At 41.4% G+C, this 19,631-nt stretch overlaps 1 protein-coding gene across 1 annotated transcript; it reads left to right on the plus strand.

Annotated features, from left to right (window-relative positions):
• Positions 1-677: 677 nt before the first annotated feature.
• On the plus strand, positions 678-12,310 carry sfrp1a (secreted frizzled-related protein 1a). The gene is made up of 3 exons (XM_061672839.1): positions 678-1,392; positions 3,993-4,073; positions 10,710-12,310. Exons 1-3 carry the CDS (start codon positions 867-869, stop codon positions 11,033-11,035), a joined length of 933 nt encoding a protein of 310 aa, XP_061528823.1. The 5' UTR covers positions 678-866; the 3' UTR covers positions 11,036-12,310.
• The last annotated feature ends 7,321 nt before the right edge of the window (positions 12,311-19,631 follow it).

Here is a 19,631-nt window from a genome sequence, read left to right on the forward strand (position 1 = left end):
GCAGCATTTGCTAGTAGGGTAACTGTATAAACTCTATGAAATATCTACCAGTGCATGTATGCTTTTCAAAAGAGCAGGTGGAAAAATAAAGTCAGTTACATTTGTCAGCTAAGTGTGTTCAATGCGAAATGTTCAATTTCTGCTTTTATCCCCGACAAAATGAGAATGGCAAGCTGTGTCTGCAAGTCACGATGTCAAATCAGACTGTACATTGGGCAGCAATGTAAATCTCACCATGAAAATCCAATCGAACGTGATCAGATGCTTCTATAATCTAGCTGGAAAATCTCATTATATATGATCAATACCGTACAGCCGATCAGACCGTCCCTTTATGTTGGCATGTCAGGTCAAAAGGTGTCATTTCAAAGACTCAAATTGAACCGGAAATATTTACATCGGAGTATATTTCTATATATTATATATTATATATATATTTCTCGAACGTCTGCGGCAACCACAATGCCTACGATGCCATTCATTTGCCGTTGAGAGATGGATTTCGGCATTTCTAGTCTGCATTTTGGTTTGACAAAGAAAGGCACTCCAAGTAAAAGGAAGGGTAGGAAAGGCTCCCGGGGAGTTTTTCCACATTGGGTAATTAAGCCCTTTGACTGACAGCCCCGCAGTGCCAAAAGGCTGAGAGACGCGCTCTCATTGGCCAGTGCGCACTTTACAATCACCTCTTGAGCGCTCGTGTCCGAGCTGCGCACCAGTTGAGCGCCAAAGTCTGCAGCGGCGACACGCTCGAGGAGCGCGACACGTGGAGGACTCGACCGAAGCGGATCTCCCTCGTGGTTTCTGGTTTGCTTTTATGAAGTGAGCCCACTGGTCGGAGCTGCAATAGCGTTCGCGAGAAGTTCACAATGCGGGCTACTTCCCAATCAGCTTTTGGGACGACGATCCGTTTGGCTCTGACCATGGCGCTCCTGGCGGCATGCAGAGCGTCCGAGTACGAGTATCTGAGCTGGAAGTCGGACTCGTACAACGGCGGGCGCAGCTACGGAAAGCCCCCGCAGTGCGTGGACATCCCGGACGACCTGCGACTGTGCCACAATGTGGGCTACGGTCAGATGCTGTTGCCCAACCTGCTGGAGCATGAAACCATGGCCGAGGTGAAGCAGCAAGCCAGCAGCTGGGTGCCCCTGGTGCACAAGAACTGCCACCCCGGCACGCAGGTATTTCTCTGCTCGCTCTTTGCGCCCGTGTGCCTGGAGCGGCCCATCTACCCGTGCAGATGGCTGTGCGAGGCCGTGCGGGACGGCTGCACCCCCATCATGGAGGCCTTTGGCTTCCCCTGGCCGGAGATGCTCACCTGCGACAAGTTCCCGCAAGACGACGTGTGCATCGCCATGTCTCAGCCCAACGCCACCGAATCCACAAAGCAGACAGGTAACATCGGTTTGGACTACTTTCTCTTCTCCCCCCCTAATTCGTACGCGTGTGTTTCCCAGTTGTTGTTTTGGGTTTTGTTTTGCATTTTCAACTCTCATCGACTTTCCAAGTTGTTTTACAAATCCAAAGTGCTTCAAAAATAAATATATTAGATGTATGCAACATTATCCTTGAAAGTTCCAGTCACTGTTTCACACGAAGGCACACAAAATGTGCTGTACTACTGCACATTTAACAAAATAAATAAACAAATCCAAATCTCAGATCACATCATTGAGTTTGACTTTAAAATCATCATCGCCCTAATCAGCAATCCAAATTGTGTCACGCGGTTACCAATTACTGTGCGACCGCCAAGTAACTAAGATTAAAAGAAATTAAGTCAAAGTACCCTGCTGAAAAAACAAACAGCCGCCACTTTTGCCGCCCAGCAAAATGTGACACTGGTGCGGATAAATTGGCTTGATACTGTTGTTTCAGGGGTGAAGGTGCGAAGATGTAAATCCCAACACAAACAAAGTGAATACCACCTTTTGGGGAAAGCGCATTCTGCTTTGCAGTGTCAACCCACATCTCACATGGTTGTATTTTCTTTTTCGTTAATAAGGGGATTTGGAACCATGACCACCACGCAACGCTGTCTGCATGCTTTTTACTTTAGTGTGATGGCTCGCTGAAAAGCTCTTTTTCATGCAATGTGTTTATGGAGCAGCACAAGACAATGCTGGGTAGAAGCCCATGGAAAAAAAAAAAAAGAACTGCCCAGTCTATTGAGACAAATAACTATTCAGTGACAAATTAAGTAAAACAGCAACAAGATGCACATCTTATTTCAATAATGCTTCTAGCGTGACCTTAAAGTTTGGAGGTTTGTGAGTTTCTTAAGCAATTTTCAAACAAGCTGCTAAGACAGGGCAAGAAAGAGCCATCATCCTTTACTAATGTCTCTCTGGCTGCTTGTTCCCCAAACCTGCAGAGATTCCTTAGTGGGAGGCTGATTCACACACCTCACACAGAATCAATGGAGGGGAGGGAAGTGGGTTCTGTTTCCCGCCCGAGCCAAGCTGACAAATACCAGAGAAACCTTGAAAGATGGCCAAAACCAGCAAGTCTGGGGAAACACAAAGTGTGGGTTGATTATAAAAGCAGGTTTGCTGTTGTGTTGCTGTGCCCCTGCCACACGCCACAAGTGAGGTCCACACCTGGGGAGGGAATGTACAGCCATCTCATTCATTTTCAACTTAACATCGAGGGAAGTTTCCCTCATCACATCATCAACTCACTTAGATTCCCATCTGATGCTTTAACGACACCACTTGAAGGCTTTTTCGCGCTACATGTGAGCAATAAATGGGGCGACTGTGCATCTTCCAGCAATTACACAGTGCTCACTGTATGTGAAGAGAGGACATGGCTTGTGTGTGTCAAGGGGGCGGGTGTTATTGGCAGACACGTTGGTATGGATAGGAAAAAAATTCAAAATAACACCCATTTCAAAGTTCAGGGGACCACACAGATGTTCCCACTCTACAGACATCACCTGTTATAATTTGTTTTCACTCAAGCAGGGCACACTCAGAGGCCTGTTTGATATGAATTTAAAAAATCTATCCTCCCAGTATTTCTTCATTGTTGTTAGTAGAGGTCAGCTAACAGTGCTTACCCCTCTCCCGTTGCTCCATACAATTTGGTGATAGTTGATTTAAAAGGGGAAACCATCTCAAGCAAGCAAAGGGACTGTGAGACTCCGTAAACAATATGTGTTTTCACAACCTCTTTACACCAGGGTGTCACTTTGACAAACCTTTGTTAAACACGTAATGGACAACTGGCAATGGAGAGAAAAGTATTTGTTTACCCCCAGTTTTACCCCGGTGTGTTTGTGCCGGTAGTTCGGTTCGACAGAAAGCACACGTTTAACCACATGTAATCAGAATGTAGAAAACTTTCTGCTTTCTACCTTTTTTAGTTAGAGCAGGCCATAAAAGTTGAAGACATTCTTTGCTGAGGTCAGTTTAACCCTAAAAGAGAAAGACCAGAGAGTTTAATACGCTAGACGTGAGCTGGTCATTCAGCCAAAATGCTGCGTAGTGATAAACTATATAGTAGAAAAATAGTGTTGATTTAAATTCTAAGGACAGGACAGTGAGTTATGTTCTATATTTAGAATTAATATTCGGACTGTCCTTAACCCTCAAAACGATGGGGATCACCGGAGACACCGCGGCGCATGTGTATTTCAAATGAGCGTAACTCCTTGCTACTTTGGGCTATTTGAATCATTGAAACTGCCCCTGAAGGTTGTGAAACTAATACATATATGTATTATTATTGCGGCGCTAAAAGGGTTAACTAAGTTTTGCTGTCATCACACTGTTTGTGAGCACCATTAAATGAAAAGTATTTAACCCATTGCCAAATCGTTATTGAGGCAACAGAGAAGACTGACGACGGATTTTTCACATTCTTCATTTCCCAAGGGATAACGCATCCATGATAAAACTTAGACATCTGCAGGTGATGGGTAGGAAGGTGTATACATTGTATTTTTCATGCCGTTATGCTTTACATACTCTGTCCTCTCCATTTCTCTACAGGTTACTCTCCCATTTGCCCTCCATGTGACAATGAAATGAAAACAGATGCCATGCTGGAGCACATGTGTGCCAGCGAGTTTGGTGAGGATGCTGTGACAATCAGTCATATACACACACATACTGTACAGTATAGAGTGTTGGGAAGATTACTTTGGAAATGGGTTTTTTTTGCAATGAGAGGTTAACCCGTTGAAAATGTAATAGTAGCGTAACGAGTTCAATTAATTTCTCAAAGTAATATTATTATTATTTTGCAATTAACCACATGTTTCGTCTTTACACAAAAAATTAACTGATAACAAAACATGATGAAATTTAAGTAAAATAATTTTTCAAATGTGTTTGTTGCATATATGTACAGATTGTGGAAAACCGCCACACCATACCATGTTGACCTAATGACAAATGTGCGCAATGTAGACAATATTGCTTCATATGCCAACCCAGATAAGTGACTGTTCCATAAAAATGTCCAAAATTATGAAGATGAAACTGTTCAAAAGTGTAATGATGAGTCTAACCTTTTCAAAATCTCTGACAAACTAATAGATTGCGCCAAAAGTCATATTTGAAAAAATATGTCATGTTTGAGACTACAGCAGAATTTCGCATGACCAGAGAGAGACAATCACAATTGTCGACTTTAGAAGGAGGAAGTGATATGGGGGGGGGGGGGAATATATAAAATCAAAGCTTTTGCGCTATTTTTAAAATGTGAATACAATTGTCATCAGGCAAACTTCCAAAAGCAACTGTAATTTACGGGCACATTTTCTCCCAGTAATATAGTAGATTACAATTACATATGTTTTGTAATACAGTTTTCTTTATCCAGTTACATGTAATTAGTTAGTCCCCAACACTGCTTTTATAAATACACATTTTCCGGTGAGCAGCATTTGTTTGTCTGACCTCTGACCAGCGCTCAAGTTTTATCTTTTGGTCCCAAGTCACAATTTGTCTGGATCTGAAGAGGATTGTGTTCAGTGGCTAATGAAGCGGTGTCGTTAAAGTCTTTATGTGACGTCTCTATACAGCAGTAAAGTGGAATGTTTGTTTTGCTGTCTGGGCCATCTGTTGGTGAAAATTTCACTATTCTGAATCAAATCAAAGAATAACTATTAAAAGTCATACAGAGATAAATAGCTCAATAAAAACACAATGCATAACCGAAACAGTACTCGTAAAATATGATCTAAATTACACAATCGGTAATCAGTGCCGTTCTCGTGTTAGTAAATTAGAATAATAGATATGTGACAATATGTTTCCATGAGACCAAATGACAAAACAAAAAAACACAACACATTGCTAAAATGAACATGTATAGAGTGTCTGGCATGAACTATAGAACCTCCCCTTTTTTTTGTTTTTTGTTTGTTTTGGTGTAACTTTATGGATTTTCACCTTGTTGGACCAATCGGATAAAATCTGGACAGGAAATCAGTCTGTGAATTGCAGGGGACACATTGCAATCTTAAAGATAAGTATTGAAGACCGAGAGATGTGCACATTCATTGCATTGTAGGGTCATCTGCCCAACTGGAATGGAAACCAGATGGAGCACAACATAAACAAAACCTTCAGAACAGGAAGTAGAACTGAAGTCATTGATTTTTGTCAGTAAAAGCATCTACAAACTTGTATATTTTTTTTCACTAGCTGCTCCCCAAAAATCTGGCAAGCCAACTTCCACGTTCCCTGCCGAGGTACCATGCATATTAAAAACAGACTTTCTTCCTAGTCCCATCTCAGGTTTAAAGTTATTCTTTAATGTTTACTGTTTTGCCTTGCTGTTTAGATTGTGGCGACGAGTCTGGCCTTTCTGGCATCCGTGTCGTCGTTTTCCAAAAGGATGGTGGCAAAATGAAAATTGGTTATGGTTCCGAGTTAAAAGTTGTCATGTGAGTTGACGCAGACAGATTAACCCCCGGTGACCTGGATGAGACCCTGCCGTGCCTGTGTACAGTTTTAGAGACAGATGAACTGAACTCTTTGGGACGGCTCAAAAGACCACTGATCCCAGTGTGGCGTGCGTTAATTGCGTTACGGTATCGAGTAATGTGCAGCATGACTGCAGATAGCATTTTTGCAGCATCTCGGCCAAACATCTGTTTCTTCTTCCAGCTGGCCAACTGAGAGTGTTTCTTGTAGGACGAGCAAAGTGCAAAATATTTCCAACTGTGTTTGAAGCCAAGCATGACTTCATGGCATGTATTCAGGAAACCAATTAAATACACGCAAATTAGAAAAGACCCACACTAAGATTATGATGTTTTTCACACCCAAGGCATCTGATTGTGCTCAGTTTTGACGAGACAACAGGGACTGGGGTCAGAAGGATTTGGGACCTAGTTTACAAGCGGACTTTACAGACAGGCTTGTCTATTTTGTTTGGAGCGGACCATAAAATAGATATGTTTTAAAGACTTCCTGTTCGTTTCTGTGCAACAATGGGATGGATAAACATGGTGAGGTTTAAGGAATGAGTCATTGACTTTTTGCAGAAATCCTTATTAAATATACGCACTCTGGCAGTGAATTGGCCTGTTTGTCTGCTGAAAACCTTACTTACTGGAAATGGTTGAAAATCTGTTCTCATTTAGAAGTGGAGGTTAAATTGTTGTTGTTGTTGGTTGTCTTTTTGGTATCTGCTCAACGTTTTTACACATGCACATTAATGATTCCTGCTTAATGCACATGGACGTCTGCATGTGGTTTGACCTTGGTAAAAGCAGAACATAACTATCCAAGTCAGCTGTTGATTCAAAGCAGCTGAATGTAAGGAAGGATTCTTATACTTGCCCTGATGCCAACAGATCCAAATGATTGTTGAAAGTAACACTTTTAAGTCATTCCCCCAACACTATAACACTCCCTAATGTCTCAGGGATCCTGATGAATTTCCCTCTGTCAAACACAAATCCGCACGGCACTCAGCCCGTAACAGATTTACGGCCTGTCCCACTCCACACTTTGTTCCCACCGCAATTTATCTCTTCACGCTTAGAGTTTTATGGAACTTCATTGCCCCCAAAACTCCCAAAACCCTTCAATTAAATCTCTCCTCTGCTTTGCACAGCTCACTTTGTTGTCATTGCCAAATTGCTTTTTTCCCTTGCTGAAATAGTGAACAACTGTACTGCAGGACTGATCACATAAGCCACTTGGATGAGCTACGGTGCCATTCGTTGTGAATGGGAAACAGCACACACCCTTCTGTTGACTTTATGGCTGTCTCCAGTTTAAGCCAAACTAAACTACCAGAAAAACTCATGTCAGGCAGCAGCAGACAACAATAATAAAACAAAGCACGCCGTGATGTGATATACAGTATGTTTAATGATGTATGTATTGTGAAAATATCACTACATGACACTGATATGAAATTACTGCTCACCCCTGTTAACTTTTTAATGGCAATAGGCCAATGTTTGTTGCAATCATTTTACATCACTCTTTAATTATGTGAAAGTGAGAATATATTGGAGCACAGATAAACTTTGTTTTTTTCTTTCTATCCCTTATGTCTGTGTTCCATGTCGCAAATCGTGTCTTTACAAAGTCGCTCAGTTTTAAAATCAACTATTCGTTCCTCTCTACATAGTTGTATGTAGGATATACATGTAGTGCTATCATGCAGTCTAGTTCTATACCACTATACAACACCTGTCAAACCCAAGATCCAGCCCGCCACATATATTTTTGTGGCCCTCAGCAGCAAATCAAGTGTGTCTACTTCAAGTTTCATGCTCAAAGAATTTGTTCTTTTCATTTTGGCACAAACAATTTACTTCACTTTTTTTTTTTTTACAGACCGTGAGCATTTTTTTTTCACCAAATCCCATGACTTACAGTATATTGAACAATTGGACTCATATTTGGTTGTCACTGTTTTCTATGACTTCTGATCTCAAACGCAATTTGTTAAAAACAAATGTGGATACAGTAGGTAATAATACAAAGACATGATTATACAGTACATTTACGGATATGATTAGGTGATTTTCAAAAAAAATAAATAAAAAAAGGCCCTCTGAGAGGCAACCATGACTACAATGTAGCCCTCGCTGCAAATGGGTTTGACACCTCTGCGATATACAATAACCACAAAAACAAACATATTCATGAAGAACAGCAAGCTACTGTCACTTGAGAGCGTTATTGTCCTTTGAAGAGCAGAATCTTTGATGCAACACTTATTGGATTTCATTAGATTGGGTAGGTGTGAAATAATTAAGTGGCCCATAATGGATCATTTTTATCAAAACTGCTATTGTACTTGTAGAACACCTGAACACGAGAACACACAGTATGACTTGCAATTTAGTATTTTGTGTTTTTATGGCTATTTTTACGGTGGCCTGGAAGTGCAAAACAATATAAAAAATGATCAAACACTTTTACATTTTAGAAAACAAATGAACAAAAGCCAAAACGCTTTGACATTTCAGAAAACACATTAACAAAAGCAGAAACACTTTTACAGAAGACGAAACATCCGGAAAGAGAACGTCCCATTTCACAGACATTCTTAGAAATCCAGCAGCCTTTCTCGGCAAGACCCGCCCCACTTCAACATGATTGGCTCCTTCATCGCGGGAAGGGTAGGCTACGCAGATGTAACGAGATGTCCATCCCAAATATAATTTCAAAAAAAAACTAAGAAGTCTATTATGGTTAGGTTTAGGACTAGGGTTGGGGTTAAAGCAGTTTAGGATGAGTTAAGGTTAGGATTATGGTGGTTAAGGCTGGCGCACACCGAGCACCGCCGCCGAACCCGACTGAACTATTGCGCAGCGTGCGTGGTTTGGCAACTGTTTCCATGAGTGGCCGATCGGTCGGCCACTGATTTTGATACGATTCCGTTGCACGGCATCTTCACGTCCCAGTTTACATTCAATCCAAATGCACAGAAGCTTCCCCCTACCGTGAAAATACATTTCCGGGTTTGCGAGCCGTGCCGCTGCGTTGCCTCGGCTGAACCCATATAAATAGTACGTAAAGTTGCTTTTTACCATCATTGCTAAACTATATTCAGCATGTATAATGTGCCTGTTGATGAAATAGCGTAGCTTGTGACCAGAATGTATGCAGGGTAGATCCCTCGCTCGCGCGCTACGTTAGAAAATGAATGCAGCTGGCAGCTTCCTTGCTAATATCCACACTTTCCCGTTAATTCTCACCAGCATCCTCTTTCTTTAACAACCTGCTTCTTCCTTAACTCTGAATCTATCTTTTTTTGGTTTAAGAAATGTGATCAAGTACAATATATTGTATATAGAGCATCAAACGTCCATACAAGCTCAATGTTCAGGGCGTCCACATATACAATCGCTAATTGAGATGGATATTTCGTTACATCTGCATAGCCTACCTTTCCTGTGATGCAGGAGCCAATCATGTTGAAGCGGGGCGGGTCTTACCGAAAAAGGGCGTGGGATATCTAAGAATGTCTGTGAAATAGGACGTTCCCTTTCCAGGTGCTTCGTCTTTTGTAAAAGTGTTTCTGCTTTTGTTAATGTGTTTTCTGAAATGTCAAAGTGTTTCACAATTTGTTATATTGTTTTGCACTTCCAGGCCACTGTATATTTTAGATCCACAGACGTTTTGGCAGATTTACACCATTTTGTATACATATTGGTCATCTACCTGTTCACTGGAAAGAAAACCCAGAAGGTGTCCAGTGGGGTGCATTTCTGTTTTCTATGACCATATATTCATTTTCCTACTGCTATTCTATAGGTGGACACATATTTAACAGGCTTATCCCATGCCCCCAAAATCTGCACTTTTACTGGAGAGACTTAACTATCAACTAGCACAGTGCAAAGAAAGTTCAGAATGTCAAAGGATTAACAGGACAAAACATTTCTCAGGATGAAGTTGTTCAGAGGTGGGCTCGACCTCGCTTTATGACTCACTAATTATGAATGGGGTCCATTTTGACTTCACTGCACACTAAGCCTCCTCAAAGATTGTTTCAGAGGCCAGTGACTAAGGATAAGGGTCCTAAATCCCTACCATGTGCACTCTTAGTACGGAGTGAAACGGTGCATCTGCTTTTGAAACATTCTAAGTGACGATAGATTTGTGTGGAAAAATCTTTTGTTGTGATTTGCGGGTTTTGATTTCAAGTCTGCAGCCAGTCAGGATGGTATTTGTATGATTTTGTATTTTCTTTTTAAAATCAGAGTATAAACATATTATGGGCACTGTCAATTGCAAATCTTAAATCCCTGAACTTATTTGGTGTAATTTATCAGATATATTGTAAACCATGTGACTGAGTGAGTATAGCTTGTCAGGTGCCATGTCCCAAGGTAAACATTGTAGCACTTACGGTACATTCAAGAATCGAAAGACACAACGTGGTGGTTTAAATCCCAAAGAGATTAGACCACCATATTTTATTTAGGCTGCATTTTCGAAGGGAAGCAGATTATACGTCTGAAAGAGATTATGGGATTCAGTACATGAATACAATTTTAACATTTTTTGCATTTGTAATTGAAAAAAACAATTGAAACTCACAAAACCTCAGATCAAGCCATTTTGGTGGTGGTGGGGAAAAAAAGTGTTACGTCTAAATGTTACATTTTTTATCATTGTTTTTTTTTCGTTTATTTTCTCATATTTCAAGTGTTTAAATATAAAAGGCATTCTCCATGTACAGTATAAGTAAATAACTGATGTATGTAATTTCTTGTCCTGCAGCTTTTAAGACCAAGATCAAGGAGGTGAAGCGAGAGAACATGGACCGCAAGGTGATCTTTCAGAAGAGAAAGAAGATGCTGAAAGCAGGCAACCTGAAGAAGAAAGACACGAAGAAGCTGGTGATGTACTTGAAGAATGGCGCAGACTGCCCATGTCAGCAGCTGGACAACTTGGGGAACCACTACCTTATCATGGGCCGGAAGGTTGACAAGCAGTTCCTGCTCACTGGCATCCATAAGTGGGACAAGTCCAGCAAAGAGTTCAAAAAGGCCATCAAGAAACTCAAGACCCACAAATGCCCCGCCTTCGAGAATGTCTTCAAATAAAATGACCTCCCTCCACAATTAGTCACCTCTCCTCCTACATATGAACTTGCACAAGCATTAAACTCTGAAACTTTGCTTTTTTATTGTCTTGTTTATATCTATATATCTTTCTATGTTTACACATATCATTTGAAATGTCCCTTTTACTGTTTTGAGTGAGTGATGGCATCACAAATTGAAGTTTATTCATTTCTTCAGCTGAGAAAACTACTCTCCTGCATCTTAATTTTGGCAACGTATATGTAGATGCTTTCTCAAATTTTGATATCCTACAGGTCAGCCTATTTTGCTTGAAGGTAAACATTTTGTAAGATCATTTCAACTGGGCGGCACCCGTTAGCACATCTGCCTCACCATTCTGAGGACCGGGGTTCAAATCCCGGCCCCGCCTGTGTGGAGTTTGCATGTTCTCCCAGTGCCTGTGTGGGTTTTCTCCGGGTCCTCCAGTTTCCACCCACATCCCAAAAACATGCATAGTAGGTTAATTGAAGACTCTAAATTGCCCGTAGGTGTGAATGTGAGAGTGAATGGTTGTTTGTTTATATGTGCCCTGTCGCTTGGCTGGCGACCAGTTCAGGGTGTGCCCCGCCTCCCGCCCGAATTCAGCTGGTATAGGCGCCAGCACGCCCGCGAGGATAAGTGGTACAGAAAATGGATCGATGGAATTTCAACTGGCTCTGTCTTCGTTTATGTTAAAAGAATGCAATGATAGTTAACATTTTGTAATGATCAAGCATGGGTAACAGCTTGTTTGTTGTTCATTTCCACATTTTTTTTGACACCCAAAAGGGAGCCTGTTTTTTATATTCACATCCAAACGATCAAAAATAAACTAAATGATTAGTAAATGATTATATTGTTTGCATTTGGAGCTCCAACAATTCAGAGCACATCACACGTTTTCTAAGGAGAAAAGTGAACAATGACCGATGCCATGAGAAGATTCTGTTGTTGAGATAAAGCCACTTAGCTTGTTTTCATTGTCATGCTTCTTACAAACTCTCACAGAAACCTTAATTCCAATCACAACATATTTTGCCAGGGTGTCACTTTTGACCAAATATTATGTGCCTCTAGTGCAACTTTGTATTTGTAGTAATCATTATTAAGCTGAATTGAAATTGTTTGCAGTTTGACATGTTTTCACCTGAAAAAGTGTAAACTGTTGTCTGAAGTGTTTTGTTTGATATTGTTGGTCTGTTTTAGCACTATTTTGTGTGCATTTCTGACTGTTACGTGTACATACAAATTTTACATAAATAAGGAAACCCTAAATTGTGTTGTGTTTTATTTATTTTCTGCTTTGTCTTATTTATACAGTGCTCATCTGGACAGTAGCGATTGGTTCCATTACATTTTCATGGTTGGAAAATAAGGAGTGATGGCAAGTAACATCCAAATTGGAATATACTATAGTCACCTCAAATAATACTGGAACATTGAGATTAATTCCTTTATTTTGTTAGGGTTGACTGACAACATTTGGGGTTGACATCAAACATGAATCTGAGACAAGTGATCAACATTGCCATTTTTATTGACAGACGTTAACATTTGGATTTGATACACAACTTTGACTTTTTGTTTGAACCCACCCATTTTTCATAGGGGGAGGTATTGGAACACACGTTTGATAGGTGTGTTTTGCAGCCCAGGTGTATCCAATTATATGGACTACATGTCACCGTTCGTTTTTGACTGGACCCAGAAGCAGGCAGAGGCTGAGGGGTTATGATGAAAGGTTTATTAAAAGAGGAAATGGAGATGTTCCTTGAGACGTGCTGGCGAGTTGTAGAGGCAGGGAACGTGTGGCAGGCGGCTGGCATGGCGGCGTGGTGGAAGATGTCAACTCGGCGGGGGACACAGAGGGAGCACTGAGGACAATGAGAAACATGGAGTGAGAAAGATACAGAGGAATGGCGTAGCTCACGTGAATGCTCTAGAGCCGTTGTACCACAGAAGAACGTTAATACTCGAGCAGTGGAGTCTTGGAACTGGCAGGCTTAAATGCAGATGATGAAGAAGGCTGATTGGTGTCAGGTGCGTGGCCGAGGAGGAGGTGCTGATTACTGGGAAAAAAAAAAAAAGAGAGAGAGAGAGAGAGAGAGAGACGCAAAGGGGCCACCCAAGCGCCAACAAAAGGACTGCAGGGCTCAGCTCATGACACTACAAACAATAAATAATGCAAAATGTCTACGCTCGGTTTCTTGTTAGAGGTGTAACCACTGTGAAAACCTAAGTATTTTTTTAATGTGTGAAACACAAACAATTGTGAAGTCAACAGAAGATGGCAATTCTTGAAGAAGAAAGAAAGCAATAACTGTGGCCGTATGACCACACACTGTCACCGTTCTACACTCTACACCAGGGGTGTCAAACTCATTTTTGTCTCGGGCCGCATTGTAGTTATGATTTTCCTCAGGGGGCCGTTGGAACAGTGAAACCAAATGAAAATGTTTAATCACCAAATTATATTATTACCATTACACAACAAATTGAGGGATAACTACTTTTGAAATCAGAAAACAAGGATAATAATTTGTTCAAGTATTGTTTAAGTTACTGTAGAAGAAGGGTTTGGTAACAGAAAAATTTAATACCTCTACATTTTTGTTTATTATTATGACAATTTGGAATTTGGGTATGGCGGCACGGTGGCCGACTGGTTAGAGCGTCAGCCTCACAGTTCTGAGGACCGGGGTTCAATCCCCGGCCCCGCCTTTGTGGAGTTTGCATGTTCTCCCCGTGCCTGCGTGGGTTTTCTCCGGGTTTCCTACCACATCCCAAAAACATGCATGAATCGGAGACTCTAAATTGCCCGTGAGTGACTGTGAGTGCGAATGGTTGTTTGTTTGTATGTGCCCTGCGATTGGCTGGCAACCGGTTCAGGGTGTACCCCGCCTCCTGCCCGATGACAGCTGGGATAGGCTCCAACACGCCCGCGACCCTAGTGAGGAGAAGCGGCTCAGAAAATGGATGGATGGAATTTGGGTACAGATTTTAGTCAAGATCACGGAAGTTGACGAGCATGATTTGCTATCGCGGGCCACATAAAATAATGTGGCGGGCCGCATTTGGCCCCCGGGCCTTGAGTTTGACACCTATGCTCTACACGCTCCGAAAGGTTGCACATTATCAGGCTTGTGTATGGACACGCAAATCCTTATCAAAGTCTTTATTCAAGATGATGACCACAAAACATTTACTGATTTCGCTTGTGTGTACAGAGGGAAAATGAATACAGTATTTAATAAGTATAAATCTTTTTACAATCTGAAAAGTAAAGGTTGACTTGATCTAATTCTAATGAACAGAAGAGTAGAAGTATTTTTGTCCAGTGGGTGAGATCATGGAGTATTTAAGGGATGTCACGTTGCCACTTTAGAGATGTGAGGTTTTGAAAACCATGGTTCATAGCATTTTTGTTGAATTTCATTTATGCATCATTTGATGCACTTAATTTTTAGAACTGTTTTGTTTTTACAGATAGGTAATGTCTTGTTTCTGTGACCTCGACGCATGTCCAACTGCTCAACTGCGTGTCTTGCCAGCCTTTGGTTGGGTCCTGTCCGATTAAAAGGTTATGCACTCCCCTCACAAAAGACACGGGGTGTGACGGTTCCAGATGTCGAATGGGTAGACCAAGGAAAACAACAGCAGGTAATGAGAGTAACAGACAACTGTAGCCTAAAAGCCTAGCCTAAGAGCCTAAAACAACTGTTAGATATCAGCAAAAACTTCCAGATGAAGGTATCAAATCTCAGACGTGGCACCAAGTCATTGCGTTGCAAGTCACATGTAGGTCTCAAGTCTTTGCCCACAAGTCTCGAGTCAAGTCCCAAGCTGAGACAGGCACATTCCGAGTCAAGTCGCAAGTCTTACACTTTGAGTTTCGAGTCCTTTCGTAACATTTTAACAACAAAGTAAGAATATATTTTAATATACATAATATGTATAATTTAATTCATATTTTTATTTAATATATAATATTTTGGGACGGTGGACGACTGGTTAGCACATCTGCCTCATAGTTCCGAGGACCCAGGTTCAAATCCAGCCTTCCTGTGTGGAGTTTGCATGTTCTCCCCGTCCCTGTGTGGGTTTTCTCCGGGTACTCCGGTTTCCTCCCACATCCCAAAAACGTGCATGCTGGGATAATTGAAAACTCTAAATTGCCCATCGACGTGAATGTGAGTGTGAACGATTTTTTTTTTTGTCGATGTGCGCCCTGCGATTGGCTGTCAACCATTTCAAGGTGTACCCAGCCTCTCGTCCAGAGTTAGCTGGGATCATCAGCACCAGCACACCCGCGGCCCTTGTGAGATAAGCGGTATGGAAAATGGATGGATGGAAGTTCATTGCACCTTTATAAGAAAACGTGAACGTGTTTTCCCCTTCAAAACCGAACAATAGTACGTTTTCAGTTGTTCTATGACATATGCTATGCTTTGAATGACTTTTTCTCACTTTATTTATTTATTTGTTTATTTTAACCTGCCTTGTTCAGCTGCATGGCCTTGCATAATGGTGGATCCGTATGCCTTTTGTGCTGGAACATTTTTTCTGTGCAACAGGGGAGTTTGAAATACTCCCTCTGCTTATTTTAAAATGTTTCTAATTATTCTAATGCTTATTGAAAATACAGCTGGACACAAAAGGGTTTTAGGGTACAGACAGAGGGACAGAACGGACTAGAGGAATAGGGGTGCGAACCACAGCAGAACGATAGACAGACAGTCTAGATATATGACTACAAGTAACATTACAAAGTCAAATCGCGGACGGGGTGGACCCCCGGTGAGGACGTGCAACAACTAACCAATAGGACTAGATAAGAAAGGACACGATGTGGGAGATGAGCGCAGCAGTGCAACAGATGAGTGGTGTGGTGGAATGTTTTTATAGTGTCTGAACTTGTGAGTTGATATCTTAACACAACCTTTGTTATTGTTAGTGTTCCCTGCACAAACAATTAAAGCCTATAGTGTGTCTATGGAACCTATGAGTGAATGAAAATCATATCACACGCATGTTAGTCAACTGGTGTCAGCTGCTGAGGCGGCACATTGAGGAAGGGTGGGACCAGCCCCCTCCCGCCTCCGCAAGGGGGGCCAAGCCAGTGAGCCCATCCCATGGGGGACCCAGTCAGGGGGACGCCACCCACTCTCCAGGACCCAGGGCGATCCCCAGGGCGGTCCCCCAGCCCAACCGAAGCGCCCCGACCAGTCCCAAAGGGAGGGGCACGGGTATGGGACCATCACCACCCACGCCTATTCCCCCCACCCAGCGCACCCCACCGCCGCCACCACCCCTACCACCCCCGGAAAGTCCTTATTGTTATGTTAATTGTCAGCACTTCGTGGAATGTGGACAGTAATTAATATATTATTTACTGTTGATTTATGTTACACTGTGTGTGTGTGTGTGTGTGTGTGTGTGTGTGTGTGTGTATGTTTTTAACTAAACCATTACTTTTGGTAGTGTGGGAAAGAGTGACCTCCTGGTCAATTCCTCCATATGTATGTTCCCTTCTGGGTGTTAACTGTTAAAAGAAAATAAGCTTGAAGAAAGCTTTCGTCTAAACATTGTGGGACCTTTCTAGCTGAATGATATTCATTAAAGAACAGCAACGTTATAGTTGCATCATTCATAAATTCCTGTAGACCACTAGTACATGGCAAATGAAACAATAAAAAGAGATGAAGAGCATGTGAGTCTTCGTGCTTTTGTAAAAGTAGCAAGTCTTTTCAATCAATAACGGGTTCAAGTCTGAGTGAAGTCACGAGTCATTGCTGTTCAAAGTCCAAGTCGAGTTACAAGTCTTGTATCAATTTTTGTCAAGTAGAGACCAAAGACTCAAGTCCAACTTGTGTGACTTGAGTCGACACCCCTGCCAAGTCTACTGTTTGCTGAAGACTTTATCAAAAAAAGTTAACAGAGGTTACGTCAGAAGATGCAAACCACTTAAAGACTAGGAAGGCCAGATTGACCAAAAAGTACAGAGATGTAGTTAAAAAAAGAAAATAAACAAAACAATTTTGGGAGAAAGTTTCAAAGTTGGCTGAGACAAAGATTAACCTTTACAAAGTGATGGAAAGACTCTAGGTTGGAAACGGAAAAGATCTGCTCATGGTCCTAAACATACAAGCTTAGAGTACCTGTGAAACTCAGTGGAGGTAATGTCATGGTTTGGACATAGATGGCTTCTATGGGATGAGCTCATAATATTCATCCATCCATCCATCCATTTTCTGAGCCGCTTCTCCTCACGAGGGTCGCGGGCATGCTGGAGCCTATCCCAGCTGTCATCGGGCAGGAGACCTGGGCAGGAGACCTGACCTGGTTGCCAGCCAATCGCAGGGCACATACAAACAAACAACCATTCGCACTCACAGTCATGCCTACGGGCAATTTAGAGTCTCCAATTAATGCATGTTTTTGGGATGTGGGAGGAAACCGGAGTGCCCGGAGAAAACCCACGCAGGCACGGGGAGAACATGCAAACTCCACACAGGCGGGGCCGGGGACTGAACCCGGGTCCTCAGAACTGTGAGGCTGACGCTCTAACCAGTCGGCCACCGTGCCGCCCTCATAATATTCATTGATTCTCTAATACATGATGGCAGCAACTAAATGAACTCAGAAATCGACAGAAACATGTTTTCAGGCAATTTACAGATGCTTTCAAAGCGATTGGAAGATCCTTCATTTACAGCAAGATAAACACACTGCTAGAACAAAAAAGGAGTTCAAAGGCAAGACGCACTTAATCTGGTCAGACTTAAACCCTATAGAGCATGCATTGTACTGTATTTGTAAAGAGGAGACTGAAGGGAGGGATGCATAATTTAATTGGATTGATCTCGCATCTTTCAAGGGACCCAGTGATGATTAAATACAGTATACATATATTCATCGATGTTTTAAAACATGATGCTATTGGAGCTTATTCCTTTATTAGACAGATTTCATTTTTACTGTAAGTTAGTCGTAATGTTCTGTTGTTATCTTAAATATTAAAAATCCACCCAATTTCAGTATCACATCCCAACTTGTCAAGTTAAAGGAAATATCAATCCTTGATATGCAATATTAATAGCTCATACTGGAGAAAATTTGTTTAAAGGGCAATGCTGTCGAACTAATCAATGTTTTCTGATGTTTTGCTGAAAAGACGTGATTTACCAGTTATTTGATTAATTAATAAGCAATAACATCCCAATGTACACAAGACGTCCAGTGCAGGGGGCTTATTTGACATACTTTATTGTGACAGATGAGCAAGCTAATGATGAACGTTCAAATGTAAATCATGTCAGTACAACAATACAACATAAACAAATTCTGTCAATGAAAGGGCTTGTTATAAAAACAGGATAAACAGTCAAATTCTTGGCCATCTCATTCTTGTAAAAGCTTGGAAACCTTTCTCAAATGTAGACATTCCTCATGAATCATTACTTCAACTGTCTTTGAAAAAAAAAAAAAAAAAAAGAAAACCAGCAGTCAGAATCCAGCTTTGTCCAGTTAACAAATGATCTGTAAAAGCATCTGGTTGGATTTATGCCTTACTCACGCACACGCACGTGCACACAAACACACACACATACACACACGCGCACACACACGCGCGCGCACACACACGCTCACGCACACTCACACGCTGAACCTAGAACACCCCTCTTACAATTTGTCAACAGACCAACATTGTTGGAAAAATATGCCATCCAAGTCAAACAAAAACACTTGATGGTCGAACGTCACACGAGACTCCATCCTAATGAGCTTCCAGATGTTTCTGTTTTTCTTCCTTTTTCTTTTTTAAACAGAGGTACAGAGCGATTCACAGTACCTGCGACATACTATCGATCTCGTGCCCATTATCTCTGTCTGGGCTGCTCTATACAAGGTAATAAGATCAACAAGTTGCATCAACTATAAAAAAAACTAAATGGAAGGCACAAAGTCACCATTTCTTGGTCGCCAGCCAATCGCAGGACACACAGAAACAAACAACCATTCGCATTCACATTCACATCCAAAGGGCAATTTTGTCTTCAATCAACCTTATGATTATTAATGAATGAATTAATTTATTTATTTATTTTTTACACTTGTACGACAGTTAAAAGTGTTGAAAAGTGCTTTCAGCTTGCAGGTATGAGCATGCACCGTGAGTGTGAACATCTGAATGACTGATGACAAGCAACAACTCCTCACCCTCACTGAAAATGAAGTAACCATGTGCAAATTTGAAGATTTATAGCACAAACACGTGATTGAAAATGATGCATCTTAACACCATTTTTTTTTTTTTAGACACCAATTCCAGATGTTTTACTTTTTGGATAAGTGGACAATTTCTCAGCTTTAAGGCTTTAAACACTGATGCATGTCCCTTCGCTGGCTGGCCTCATCCCTTCAAATGCTATAAACCCATCCTCTTATTCTGTTTTATGGATGCACTACTGGTAGCCAGCAACTATAAACTGACATTTTGGTTAATGTTGTGTGGTTATAGAGCCAAAACATTACTATAAATTACTCTACCATTTATTGAAATGAATACAAATATATTATTTCAAACCAATGTTGA

Source organism: Phycodurus eques, chromosome 3 (genome assembly GCF_024500275.1).
Source record: "Phycodurus eques isolate BA_2022a chromosome 3, UOR_Pequ_1.1, whole genome shotgun sequence".
NCBI classification, from domain to species: Eukaryota; Metazoa; Chordata; class Actinopteri; order Syngnathiformes; family Syngnathidae; genus Phycodurus; species Phycodurus eques.

What these genes read in the sequence shown, in the direction of transcription:
- sfrp1a (XM_061672839.1), top strand. Translation starts at nt 867, where the DNA reads ATGCGGGCTACTTCCCAATCAGCTTTTGGGACGACGATCCGTTTGGCT. An exon ending in CGAATCCACAAAGCAGACAG is followed by an intron (nt 1,393 to 3,992) that starts GTAACATCGGTT and finishes ATTTCTCTACAG; the next exon opens with GTTACTCTCCCATTTGCCCT. An exon ending in CATGTGTGCCAGCGAGTTTG is followed by an intron (nt 4,074 to 10,709) that starts GTGAGGATGCTG and finishes CTTGTCCTGCAG; the next exon opens with CTTTTAAGACCAAGATCAAG.